General features: G+C 49.3%; 1 protein-coding gene across 4 annotated transcripts in view; it reads right to left on the bottom strand.

Annotated features, from left to right (window-relative positions):
• The window catches only part of LOC147115980 (uncharacterized), a 650930-nt gene that overhangs the window by 539396 nt on the left and 98022 nt on the right, over positions 1–13512 (bottom strand). For all 4 annotated transcript variants that reach the window (XM_085990662.1, XM_085990661.1, XM_085990665.1 and 1 more), the window contains exon 2: positions 13091–13126. In XM_085990662.1, coding sequence (XP_085846788.1) covers positions 13091–13126 — 36 coding nt within the window. The remainder of the gene's footprint in view (positions 1–13090; positions 13127–13512) is intronic.

Genomic DNA, 13512 nt, shown 5'->3' on the forward strand with positions numbered 1-13512 from the left:
CAGCCGCTCCGCAAGCCCTCAGCCGGCGAAGCCAACAAACACTAAGAAGAACAACCATGGAGACTGCATGAATAAAGATAATTTTTTATTGCACAAAAATGAAAAGCCCTTCCCACATGAATCCCCAAAAACAATAAACGGGCCCCACAAAAAGCCCAACAAACGACTCACTCCCACAAACTGTGGAGGAGCCACTCCACCTTTATTCAAACCGGGCCTCAACGTCGGCCTAACGCAAAAAATAAGCCCTCCAAAAGCACAACCATGGGCAAAATAAAGATGGCCACCGCCATATTAAAGGAAAGCTGCCCACACCCTCTACTGAGTGGCCCGCGAGGGCGAGACCTTGGCCAGCATTTTGCCTCCCCTGCCCTGCCTGCTGCTCCTTCGCAAGCTCTGCCCAGTGGCTGCTGCGAGGCTGGGGGAAGGCGCCTGAGGCTCAGATGCCCTTCCGCCAGATGCCGCTGGGGGGCGGCCTACACGGCGTTTGGGCCTCGAGGGGCCGTCTGCTGAGTGGCGCACCTGAGCCTGGCCACCATCAGCTGCAGCCGCTTGCCGTTGACGCCCCAGAGGGGGAATGGCGGCGACGGATGGCGCAATGTGGGCCAGCTGGCGTCTGGGATGCGCTGGCTGGTGCTGTGGCGCGGTGACACTCGGCCGGGCCCGCACTGCAGGATCCGCAGCAATCAGCCGACGGGCGGCTTGCTGGGATGGTCCAGCGCGGCGCCTGCCCTGGCGATGCCTGCCTGAGACAGCGCGTGTGGCAGCAGTGAGTGGCCCTGTGGTCCTGGTGTGCGCGCGCATCACATCCGCCAGGGTCTTGACGGCATCAGTCAGCATGCGGCCACTCGCGGCAGTTGCTGCCCCGAACTCACGCACACTGGTCGCCAGCGACTCGATGGCCTCAGGCATGCGCCCCACCACGCTCATGAGCTCCGTGTGGCGCCGGTCCGAGTCGTCGGCCATCTTATCCAGCTTCCGCACCTCCTCCGAAGTGAAGGTGTCCGGACTGGAGTCGCGACTCTCCCGCTGGGGAGGAGGGGGCCGAACTAGGGGACCCTTGCCGCGTTGGTGACGGCGAGTGTGCCGAGCAGCAGCACTCCCCTCTGATCCTTCCCCCCTTTGGGGGGGAAGGCCGCGGGCCACGCGCACGGCTGCTGGGTGGCTGGACGCCACTGGTCCCAGAAGCTGCATTGCCCTGCGACAGTTCCTCCAGGCACTCGTCCAGTGAGGAGGTGTCAAGCATTTCCTCCTCTCCTGCGGGACGTGACTGTTCCCCGAAGGTCCGGCTTGCTCCTCCTCCTCCTCCTGGTCGGAGGTGCTGTCACTGGCAGCTTCAGGGTCCTGGTCGTCACCAGCTGAAAGCAGGAATGCACAAGAGTAGCTTCAGAGTGAGGAGACGGCGTCAGCGAGGGAGTTAGGACTGGTGGGATTCAGCGCATTGGTGGGACAGTGGCAAAGGAGGTAGCTCGGATGGGCCAGTGCGACGCGAGAGGGCCAAAAGGCGAGGTCCTTACCATTGCCGGGCAGTGGAGGGTCGGATACACCGCACGCTGTGGGGACAATCACACGGGCTCCCATGAGCACACACACGCGCTCCTCCAGCCGAGTGAGCTTCTGCAGCTTGGCGCGGCCACCCCTGGCACGGGCCTGGCGATTAAACGCTACTTTAGCCTGCAAGAGAAAGGACGGGCTGTAAGTGCGCAGTGAAGCCCTGATGTAGTGTGCACTGCCTCCCATGGTGGAATAGCTTGGACAGAGTGAAGCCCTGATGTAGTGTGCACTGCCTCCCATGGTGGAATAGCTTGGACAGAGTGAAGCCCTGATGTAGTGTGCACTGCCTCCCATGGTGGAATAGCTTGGACAGAGTGAAGCCCTGATGTAGTGTGCACTGCCTCCCATGGTGGAATAGCTTGGACAGAGTGAAGCCCTGATGTACTGTGCACTGCCTCCCATGGTGGAATAGCTTGGCCAAAGTGTAGAGTGCCAAATGGCCATTTGATGCTCATGACTGTCCCAATGCTGCTGGCTGAGGGCTGGCCAATAGGACTTTCAGGTCCCTTTACCCATCATGTCAGGTGTACATGCAAGAATGAGGAGGAGACTGGAAAGGCTACTCACCTTCACAATCCTGGTCAGATCGTTGTATTTCTTACGGCATTGTTTGTGGGTCCTGGGGGCCTCGCCGGTGAACGTGACCCTCTGGGCGATCTGCTTCCAGGCTTTGGTGTAGTCATGGTGGGTTGGATTCCTCCCACTCTCTGGGAACAAGATCTTGCGCCTCACCTCCAGAGCTGTGACCATTATGTCCAGATCACCCTCTGAGAAGCGCAGGGCACGCTGACGGGCCTTCTCTGGCGTTGCCATGACTCCCTGGGGCTGAGCAGCAGTGTTGAGGCCTCTTTGCAAGGCTGCAGTGTGCAGGGCGTGGCAGCAGACCAATTCGTCCCTTCCCCCTTTAAGAGCTGGTCGGCACCACGGGGTCTGCTATCAGTGCAAAAATGACCGCACCCGTGCTGCGCCCCGCCTGGGCGCTATCCCTCTGGACCGCCGGCTTAGCGCCTAAAGGTAGGAGTGGAACGCCTCTTGTAGCGCTCCACCACTCTCTTAGGGCGAAGCCACTGAATTTCCGGCAACGGGGCGCTACTTTGGGGCGGGCGCTAACTTCGGGCGGGCGCTAAGGTTAGCGCCCCAAAACTGTCTATACTGAAAATCTAGCCCTGAGAGTTTTTCAATGCTGCGTGGTCGGAAGATCCTAACATAAGCAGGAATTAGTCTGTGGCTCTCTCAGGGTTGCTTTCCGTTGGTTAGAATTCTTCCCCCAGCAGGAGTTGAGCACATCAGAGCCAGAGCAACATCTCCTATCAGGAGTGAAGTTAAGTGCAGAGGCCCAGCCCAGAGTGGTACGTTTGTGTCAGGTGGGTCCTGCTGAAGACAAGTTGTTTCCATCTTAACAAATTAAAAATGTTGAAGCTGTGTTGTGGACAAGTTCCAGTTTGCCTTAACCCTGCTCCAAAAAACTAAATGTGGGAAACCCAGGATCAGCTAAAGCACCAGGTCCCGTGGGCACTGAACAGAAATTCACCTGGAGACAATAAACTCGGTGCTGCCTTGAAGCTAGTACCCATACTTCCCTCTCCTCTAATGAGATAAAATGTTCTTGTAGCCCAGAGATTGTGGTGGATGAACCCATGCTCTCCAGCTGTGTCTGCAAGAAGACATTCAACAGAAGTGAATTAAGCTTTTAGTAATTATTTGATAAATTATCTTTTTGCCATGTCTGGTGTTACATTTCTGATTTAATAACTCAGTTATAACACTTGCGTAAGCATTACTCAGCAATCCATTCTGGCAATGCGTAGTTTTCAAATCTAGTAGAAATCTCAGGTGACAGGATAACACAAATGTTGCCCACTATAACCACGAAAGGACTTTTTACTGCCCCCTTGCCTGGTATTTTCACTGGTATTTTTATCATTCACTACCGTTGTCTTCTCGGCCTGTGTGCAGCTTACGCTGTTGGAAGTTGGCCGTGTACAAGGTAAATGTGATTACTGTCTGTGGAGCCACACGTGACACATGGCCCTGGCCCCTGGATTTAAATGCTGTAAACGTACAATGTAGTTTGTGACAAACCACATCAGCTCAAGCAGGCCTAAGGGCAAGGTAGATCTAGTTAACAACAGAAGATGCCGGTAGCACTGAGTTTGAGTTCTGAAGGAAGGCTAACTCCCTAAATGTAAATTTGTCTGTTCTCTCCGCAGCTGCTGACTGACCAGCTGAGTGTTTCCGGCATGTTCCGTTTTTAGTTCAAATTTCCAACATCTGCAGTAGTTTGCTTCTCATTGCTCTAGTAAAGTCTGGATGAGATGATGTATTGTAACAAGACAGGCAGGACTATGTTCAGCTAAAATTATTTAATCACAAATTGAAAGACTGCATTTATATCGCAACCTCCTGACGTTCCAAAGCGCTTTACAGCCATTGAAATACTTTTGAAGCGTAGTCGCTATTCTGATGTAGGAAACCAGCATCTCCAAGTTCCCCTCCAAGTCACACACCAACCTGAATTGGAAATGTATCACCGTTCCCTTCATCGTCACTGGGTCAAAATCCTGGAACTCACTCCCTAACAACACTGTGGGAGTACCTTCACCACAGGGACTGCAGCAGTTCAAGAAGGTGGCTTACCATCACCTTCTCAAGGACAATTAGGGATGGTCAATAAATGCTAGCCTTGCCAGCGGTGCCCAGATCCCATGACTGAATCAAAAAAACTACTTTCAATTATGTTTAAGGATACACAAGGCATCAGAGTACGCATGTGAAATTACAGAGACAAAGGATATAAAAAGATTCAGATGGGCCCCAAACCAACCACATTTCAACAATCAGTGTTACAACAGGTCGTACACCAAATGCCCCACAATCTTTCGGTGCTGTCAATATGTTGGCTCCACAACAATTTTAGAGCAAGCTGTTCCAGGAATAGAAGCATCAATGCCTTTTTCAGATGTCTGTGTACAGGCCACCCAAGTGATTGGCTGGAGCTCTTATACAGTTTCAGGTTAATGTGAAGCAGCTCTCACCAAATGTAATCAAGTAGCTCGAGGCTATGTGATTATAAATTAACCTTGACATGCTCTGTTGAGGCTATCACCCGCCACTAGGCAGGCTCGTCTCTGGAGGCAGGAACCCTGCCCCAAACCTGCCAAATTTGTTTAAATTACCTAACCCCAGAAAATCACGAGCGGACGGAACCTCCGTCCCACTGAAGTTGCATGACTATTTTCCCAAAGTGGAAGTCCCGCCACGTTTTAATAATTCTTTATGCAAATTAACACTATGGTAGCATTGTGCCAAGTTTAAAATGCCTTTCCTGTGTTATGGAGACTGTGGGGGAGAAATTGGATATGTAGCGCCACCTATTAGCGCCTAGAGAGGGCAGTCAGTGGCTGTAGCGCCACTGGCCACGCCTCCCGCGATATTCAGCGGGGGCGCTAATGGTGGCATTAGCCTGTTGCGCTGCACCGCCACCGATGACGTCATCGGTGTGCGCAGCACCCCATTAGCGCCCCGATCGCAATATTTGGTAGCGAACGCTGCTGTAGCGCCGTTCGCTACCCACGCCCGGTTCACGGGGCCTTGCTGTGCCGGCAGTGGCGCAAGTTAAGGTGGAGGTGCGGGGCGGCCGCCTTTTTCGGCGGCCGCCTGCCAGCACCTCTGTCCCCGGCCTCCTGACCACCCCCCCGCGGCATTGCCGGCTGTTTCCCGAGAGCCTGGCACTTCTCCTCAGTGCCGGGCTCTTTTGCCGGCACTCGCGATCGGGGATCGCGCTGTTGCAGGCCCCGCCCCCTTAACAATGGGAGGAAGGCCTGCAGTACCGCAGCGTGCCGTGCCGCAGCGTGTGGCGCTGCGGCACGTTGTGCTGCGATATTCAGTTTCAGCGCCGTAAGAGGGACGCGGAACGCCTCGAGCCTCGCCCCATCTCCCTCTAGGGGTGCTGAAACTGAATTTCTGACGTTCGTTAATGCTCCGAACGCTGCGCAAAAATCAGCGCCCAGGCGAACTTGGCGCCACTTTGGCGCCTCAACCCAATTTCTAGGTTTCTTTGTATCAGGGGATATAACCATTAATGTTACTTCAAAAGAGCTTCCCTGACACTGACAAGGTGGATTTATTAACAAGTATCCCAGTTGATGTTGGTCAGCTCACTGGGGTGAATGTGATCATCCACTTTCTCAGCAATGCTGTTTTATCGGAACAAATTGTACATCAGGTAGTTTCTGTGTCTTTAAACACTGTTTTGGTTGGCAGATTTGTGCAATTGAGAATGTTACCTTTATGTTATCTTCCTTCAAAGCAAAGAGCAGGTACAATGCCCCATCTCTGTTGCCCCTAACTGTTGCTAGGCAGCTAACAACCTAGGATTACAGGAACACTCCAATTTCAAGCAGAAGCTTTGCATTATGAATACAAAGAGATTTATTAGAGTTTTGATGCATTTATTATTTTGTATATATGTATATAAAATGGTCTGTCAGAGCATTGTTTGCCATCAGTCAGAGATGTATAATGAGATCCCAAACCATTTTCAACACATACCTTAATTGATAGGATTTACTGTTTGCCCTGCAGACTGCTATCTCAGAATACTTTTCACATAAGACCACATTTTGGTCCATGGGGAGTGAGGACATATCTAAAAGCACATACTTTTGCAATGGGCATGTAAAGAAGTATCTGGAACACACTTGAACCAAGGCAGTGTCATCCAAGATGTTAATCCAAGTGTCCTGTCTAACTTTTCAGGTGGCCATTAAAAGTCCCTTGGCACTGTTTGTCAAAGACCGGCAGTTCACCTGGTGTCCTCTCTCAACCAATAGCACCAAAACCAGATTTACTGCTCATTCATCTCATTACTGTTTGAGAGATCTTGATAGAATCATAGAAATTTACGGCACAGATTCAACCCATCGTATCTGTACCAACTGAAAAAGAGCTATTCAGCCTAATCCTTTCCATCTCAAAGCCTTTCCATCATCTACAAGGCACAAGTAAGGAGTGTGATGGAATACTCTCCACTTGCCTGGATGAGTGCAGCTCCAATAACACTGAAGAAGCTCGACACCATCCAGGACAAAGCAGCCCACTTGATTGGCACCCCATCCACCACCTTAAACATTCACTCCCTCCACCGCTGGTGTACCGTGGCTGCAGTGTGTACCATCTACAAGATGCACTGCAACAACTCGCCAAGGCTTCTTCGGCAGCACCTCCCAAACCCGCAACCTCTTCCACCTAGAAGGACAAGGGCAGCAGGCACATGGGAACACCACCACCTCCAAATTCCCCTCCAAGTCACACACCATCCTGACTTAGAAGTATATCGCCGATCCTTCATCGACGCTGGGTCAAAATCCTGGAACTCCCTACCTAACATCACTGTGGGAGTACCTTCACCACACGGACTGCAGTGGTTCAAGAAGGTGCCTCACCACCACCTTCTCAAGGGCAATTAGGGATGGGCAATAAATGCTGGCCTTGCCAGCGACGCCCACATCCCATAAAATGAGTAAAAAAAAAGAAATCCCACTTTCCAGCTCTTGGTTCGTAGCCTTGTAGGTTACAGCACTTCAAGTGCATATCCAAGTTCTTTTTAAATGCGATGAGCGTTTGTTTGACGTGTGAGAATTTAGCAGTGTTTGCCTGTATAGCACTTCAAAGTCATTTATTGTATATGAAATGCTTTGGTACGTCCTAAAAAATGTGATGAAGCACTAGTTCATTTGTTCTTTCTTTCTCTCTCAAAGACTTGGATAAATGTGTGGTTGTGAATTAAGATGATTGATAAGTACAGGTGGAAATGATCTATCTTTCCTGAGCTGCTAGGACTATGGAAATGTTATGACACAAAAGGCAACTAGCCAAGGATGAATGATGTGAGATTAGATAGATATTCTGGAGTTTTCTTTGATTTATTTTTGCAGAACCTTTCCTCTGGAGCCTGGGTTGGACAGAGACAATGACAGAGTGGATATGCACAGTCTACATGGTCTGTGGAAGTAATGAGATTGCTGGGCCAAATTGCATTTTCTCATTCCATGTAAATTCATGTTGTTAAGGTCCTTCAAATCAGGACAACATTCATATGGAGGTGACTACAGTAAACATTCAAGATATCCGAAATAACAACAGAAAATGCTGGAAAAACTCAGCAGGCCAGGCAACATCCATGGAGAGAAATTAGAATCAACGTTTCGGGTCAAAACCCTTTATCAAGACTAAAGAGGTACAGGGAATGAAATAGATTAAGAGGCCGGGCTGGGAGAGAACAAAAGAGAAGAGACATTAAGAGGTATTCAAAATGAGACGAGATGCTGATAGGGCTAGTGGAGACAAAAGACAGCTCCAGATTAGGTGTGAAATGCGCTGGCAGAATGGGAGACAGCTGCCATGTGGGAGAGAGGGAAAAAAAGGAAAGCGGGGGGGGGGGGGGGGGGGGGGGAACCAAAACAAAGGTGTGGATAAAAAATATAAATAAAAATGTAATAGGGGCCGAGGTTATGATCTGAAATTGTTGAACTCGATATTGAGTCCGGAAGGCTGTAAAGTGCCTAATCGGAAGATGAGGTGCTGTTCCTCGAGTTTACATTGAGCTTCCGTGGAACAATGCAAGAGGCCAAGGACGGTGAGGTCCGAGTGGGAATGGAGCGGTGAATTAAAATGACAGGCGACCGGAAGCTCGGGGTCACCCTTACAGACTGAACGGAGGTGTTCCGCAAAGCGGTCACCCAATCTAAGCTTGATCTCCCCAATGAAGAGGAGACCGCATCGTGAGTAGCGAATACAGTATACTAGATTGCAAGAAGTACAAGTAAATCGCTGTTTCACCTGGAAGGGGTGTTTGGGGCCCTGGACAGTGGGAAGGGGGGGGAGGTATAAGGGCAGGTGTTACATCTCCTGCACTTGCACGGGAAGGTGCTGGCGAAGGGGAAGGGGTGCTGGGGGTGATAGAGGAGTGGACTAGGGTGTCTCGGAGGGAGCAGTCCCTACGGAATGCTGAAAGGGGAGGGGAGGGGAAGATGCGTTTGGTGGTGGGATCACGTTGGAGGTGGCGGAAATGGTGGAGGATGATCCGTTGAATGTGGAGGCTGGTGGGGTGAAAGGTGAGGACAAGGGGAACCCTATCATGGTTCCGGGAGGGAGGGGAAGGGGTGAGGGCAGAAGTGCGGGAGATAGAACAGACACGGTCGAGGGCCGTGTCAACCACGGTAGAGTGGAATCCTCGGTTGAGGAAAAAGGAAGACATGTCAGAAGCACTGGTGTGGAAGGTGGCATCGTCGGAGCAGATGCGGCGGAGACGGAGAAACTGGGAGAATGGAATAGAGTCCTTACAGGAGGCGGGGTGGGAGGAAGTGTAGTCCAGGTAGCTGTGGGAGTCAGTGGGCTTGTAGTGAATATTGGTCAATAACCTATCCCCAGAGATGGAGACAGAGAAGTCGAGGAAGGGAAGGGAAGAGTCAGAGGTGGACCATGTGAAGGTGAGGGAACGGTGGAAATTGGAGGCAAAGTGAATGAAATTGTCTAGTTCAGGGCGAGAGCAGGAAACGGCACCGATACAGTTAACAATGTTTCAGAAAAAGGGGTGAGGGAGGGGACCCGAGTAGGACTGGAACAAAGAGTGTTCCACGTATCCCACGAAAAGGCACATTTTTACTTATATTTTTTATCCACTCCTTTGTTTTGGTTTTTCCCTCCCTCCACCCTTTCCTTTTTTTTCTCTCTCCCACATGGCAGCTGTCTCCCATTCTGCCAGCGCATTTCACACCTAATCTAAAGCTGTCTTTTGTCTCCACTAGTCCTATCACCATCTCGTCTCATTTTGAATACCTCTTAATGTCTCTTCTCTTTTGTTCTCTCCCAGCCCGGCCTCTTAATCTATTTCATTCCCTGTGCCTCTTTAGTCTTGATAAAGGGTTTTGACCCGAAACGTTGACTTTAATTTCTCTCCACGGATGTTGCCTGGCCTGCTGAGTTTTTCCAGCATTTTCTGTTGTTATTTCAGATTTCCATCATCTGCAGTATTTTGCTATCGTACCATTCAAGATATCCTTAGTCTGCATGTCTCATTGTTCAGAATTTCAACATCCAAATGGCGTTGCATTGATTGCAAACGGCTGAACCATTTGGCCAGGGCACTGCAGGGTGAGCTGTACACCCCATTTTACAGGGGTTTCTATGGCTCTTCTGTCAAAGTTACAGCAGATGAGTGGGAGAACCCTTACCGGAATTCACCCCTCATGGACCTAGGGCACATCTGTCACACTTTGTGACACTTAAAAGATAGTAACAAAGCTAGCCACTTCTTGATGGATTGTTCTGATCCAATGGCAGAAATGTACAACTGCCCACTAATTGGTCTAAGGACTATATATGCTGTTATACCGCTCTGGATTTACTTATTTGGTCATCTTAAAGGGCCAGGCCAGGCGAATCATAACTCCACCTTTGCAGCTAAACATCACAACTGTGCTTCACCACCCCAGGTGACTTATCAGCAACCCCATGGGAGATCTGCTAGTAGAAATAAAAAAAATGCTTGCTCTCACAGTTACAAAAATCCTATATTATTTTTTCTCTCATTTCTGGAGCACTGTAATGGGCAATTGTAATTGGTTAATGAGTGGGAATCGATCAGATACATTCATTGGGTTTTCTTTAAGTGAGGATCAGAGACACAGGGGATGAAATCCATCTTAGGCCGTAATGTTCCCTCTAAGCTGCGAGGCCGCAGTAAGGGAAAGGTCCCACGCAGGCCGCTCACCGGCTTCTCCATTGTAAATAGCGCGCATGCGGGGAAAGTTAAAGGAACTGCGTACTAAAAAGAAACAGACCGCGCAGAACAAAGTGCAGCTTACAGGCAACATTGTTAGGCAGTAGCACAAAAGGGGCAATAGTGAATCGGCAGGCTATTTTACACTCTGCTTGATTCAATATCGCCTGTTTTGCACTTTCACTCAAGACAAATTTCACCCCACAATGCCATGACTAGCAGTCCAGTCTGTCTATACGTGACTTATTTCCGACTTGTTGTGGGCAACACACGTTATTGATGATGTCACTGGACTATAGCTTCTTCACATCAGTGCAGGTGAATACCACACTGCAGGATGTCCACGGGTTCTTGCAGCTTCTTACACCGTTTCTCTGGGTGTTCCGCTGATCCCCCCCGCCGCAGAACCCCCTACAGAAATTCCAGTCATATATTTATTTCCCCATCTGCCTTGAACCAGTAATTGTAAAACTTGGTACAGAGAAACAAGGAAGAGCAGATGCTTTTTGTTATATTAAAGGTGCCTGTACAACTGAGCCACATTCTGCCTCAGAGATGTCAGTGGGGTTTCATTTTCCTTGTATGGCTGCCATTTTGTGCACAGTAAGATCCCACAAACAGTCATAAGATGACTGCCTGGTTGAACTGTCCAGGGTAAAGGATATCACTAAACAGGTGCAGGGCATTCTGTGGGGGGGGGGGGTGCAGAAGAACAGCCAGAAGTCATAGACCATGTTGGAACCAAAGACATAGGAAAGGAAAGAGTTCAGGTCCTACAGGCAGAGTTTCAGGAGCTAGAAAAAGATTAAAAAACAGGACCTCAAAGGTGGTAATCCCTAGAGAAGGAGGTATAGGACCAACTCTGTAGGAAAATTTCAGGGAAATGTAACAATAATAGAGCAGTAATATTTGGGGACTTCAATTACCCTATTATAGACTGGAGGAAAAAGCAGAGTAAAGGGCAAGAAGGGTGAAGAATTCTTAAAATGTGTAGAGGAGAACTTTCTTAATCAGTATGTTTCTAGCCCAATGAGGAAGGAAGCAGTGCTGGACCTAGCTCTAGGGAATGAAGTAGGGCAAGTGGAGTATGTTTCAGTGGGAGATCATCTGGGTAATAGTAATCATAGGCTACAATTTTGCTGACCTCGGCGGGTCTGTGGTGGGCGATGTCAGTGGCGGGTCCCGACCCCGCTGCTGGCTTCATCCCGGCCTCTGAAGTGAATTTACCTTGATGGGGCTTGTTCAGCCCACCTAGCACTTTTCAGGCCAATTAGAGGAAGTGGGTCTGGTGACATCATTTGATGACGCGTCATCAGCCGGTTTCCTTAAAGGGACCATGGCCAACTTTATTTTGATATTTGTGCTGTCAGTGTTCTACAGCATTGAGGTGCTGCAAACACTGACAATCACTGCACAGAGGTGCAGGGCTGCACCCAGCCTCTCCCATGACTCCCTCCGTATGCTTATGGAGGGAGTCACAGCACACAGGGAGGTCCTCTTCGCTTCCCATGGGCAGAAGAGACCTCCCCAGGAGATCAACACAGCCTGGTTGCACATCGCACAGGAGGATACAAGCAGGGATGTGATTAGAAGGACCTGGGTGCAGTGCCACAAATGTTTCAACGATCTCAGAAGATCACAAAACATTAGTACAAAGCCACACTCAACCTCATCCTGCTGTGCCTCTCATCGCATCCCCATCATTCTGCCTTCCCTACCCTACTCCTGCACATCCTTACTCATACCAACTCTATATTATCACATCCCTCTCTATCTATATTATCACATCCCCATCTCACTAGCCACCCCTCAAACTCACCCACATACTAATCCAATCATACGAACTAACAACACACAAGGGTAGGCACTTGGGTGTTTTATGCAATGTTTATGTAAAGTTTCTGTTAATGTGGTGTCAAACATTGAAATCTTTATTTTCAACACTTTGCATTCTTGGACAGATTTGTGTGCATCTTTGGAAGTGGCTTAGTGAGTTGCAGTGAATGGTGAGACATAAGGTTACCCCCCGCAATGGTCATGAGTGTGAGAAGAATGGCTTGGGCATTGTAGGGATGCTTTATGGTGCTGGTGTGAGATGGTGCCAACCTGGTGCATCATGTGGCAGCCAGGGTGTACATCATCAAGTGAAGTAAATCTGGCCATGATGAGGCCAGCCCTGGCCTCCCAGGCAGCAATGTGGTCGGGTGCTGATGCCCTGTGTCCTGTGCAGCATCAGGTGATTGCGGAGAAGGTTGGTGTTGTTGTTGGTGCTGTTGGTGTGCCTGGTGCTGCTGGTGTTGGGGCTGATCGTGGTGGGATTCTGAGGACCAAGGTGAGAGAGTATAAAGGGCACCCATGCTGATGGAATAGATGGCAAGTGAAGTTGAGATGACAGAAGCGATCTGTCAATGGTAAGAGAGGTAATGAGGTCAGACTGGATGGAGACTTGTGTAAAGACTTGCAGCATGGTGAATCTGTTGTGGAAATGCAGTGAGGAAGAGCTTGTGGCTGAGGGCAGATATCTCTGTAAGGTGGGAGCCAAATTTTATAGCTCTCGGCAAATTTTGCCACACTGTGTCACTATACACTTGAGCAGAGAGCAGTGTTCCTTTGAGGCAGAGATAAATATACACAAGCAACAAGGTAAAATTAGATTCAAAGAATAGATCAAAGCTGACGCATCGGAGCTTGGGTACCATGAGACAACAGCAACCCTCGACACAGGAGTGAAGGAGACAAAAGAACACTTCTTACCTGGTGCTGAAGGTGTGAGTTTCTATCCAGCGCTCGCTGTGGGCAGAAAATCACCATGTTAGATTTTCAAAATTAATAAAGTATTCAACTGACAAACAGCCTTCAAAATGAGAGACAATGTGAGGACATTGAGCAATTATGTTTTCCGCGATTACATTCAGTCACGGCCTGATGTACCTGCTTAGATTTATTAAAGAGAGTGGTTTTCCCACACTATATTGGTTTGACAGGCTCCATTATGCAAACAGTTCTGCTTGCTGGTGAAACACAAAGTGAGGTTGAGTACTGAAGATTGTGTTATCTTACAGCGACAAAGGAGAGCAAAATAGCCAAGAGAAAAATAAAATAAGCTTCTGTTTGTATGTAAAGAAACAATTTGCATTTATAAATCATAAGGAAAATGTTCTTGCTCCTGAGCTGAA

The sequence above is a fragment of the Somniosus microcephalus genome, chromosome 6, assembly GCF_052327205.1.
Source record: "Somniosus microcephalus isolate GS21.2 chromosome 6, FLI_Smic_1.0, whole genome shotgun sequence".
In the NCBI taxonomy this organism is placed as follows: domain Eukaryota; kingdom Metazoa; phylum Chordata; class Chondrichthyes; order Squaliformes; family Somniosidae; genus Somniosus; species Somniosus microcephalus.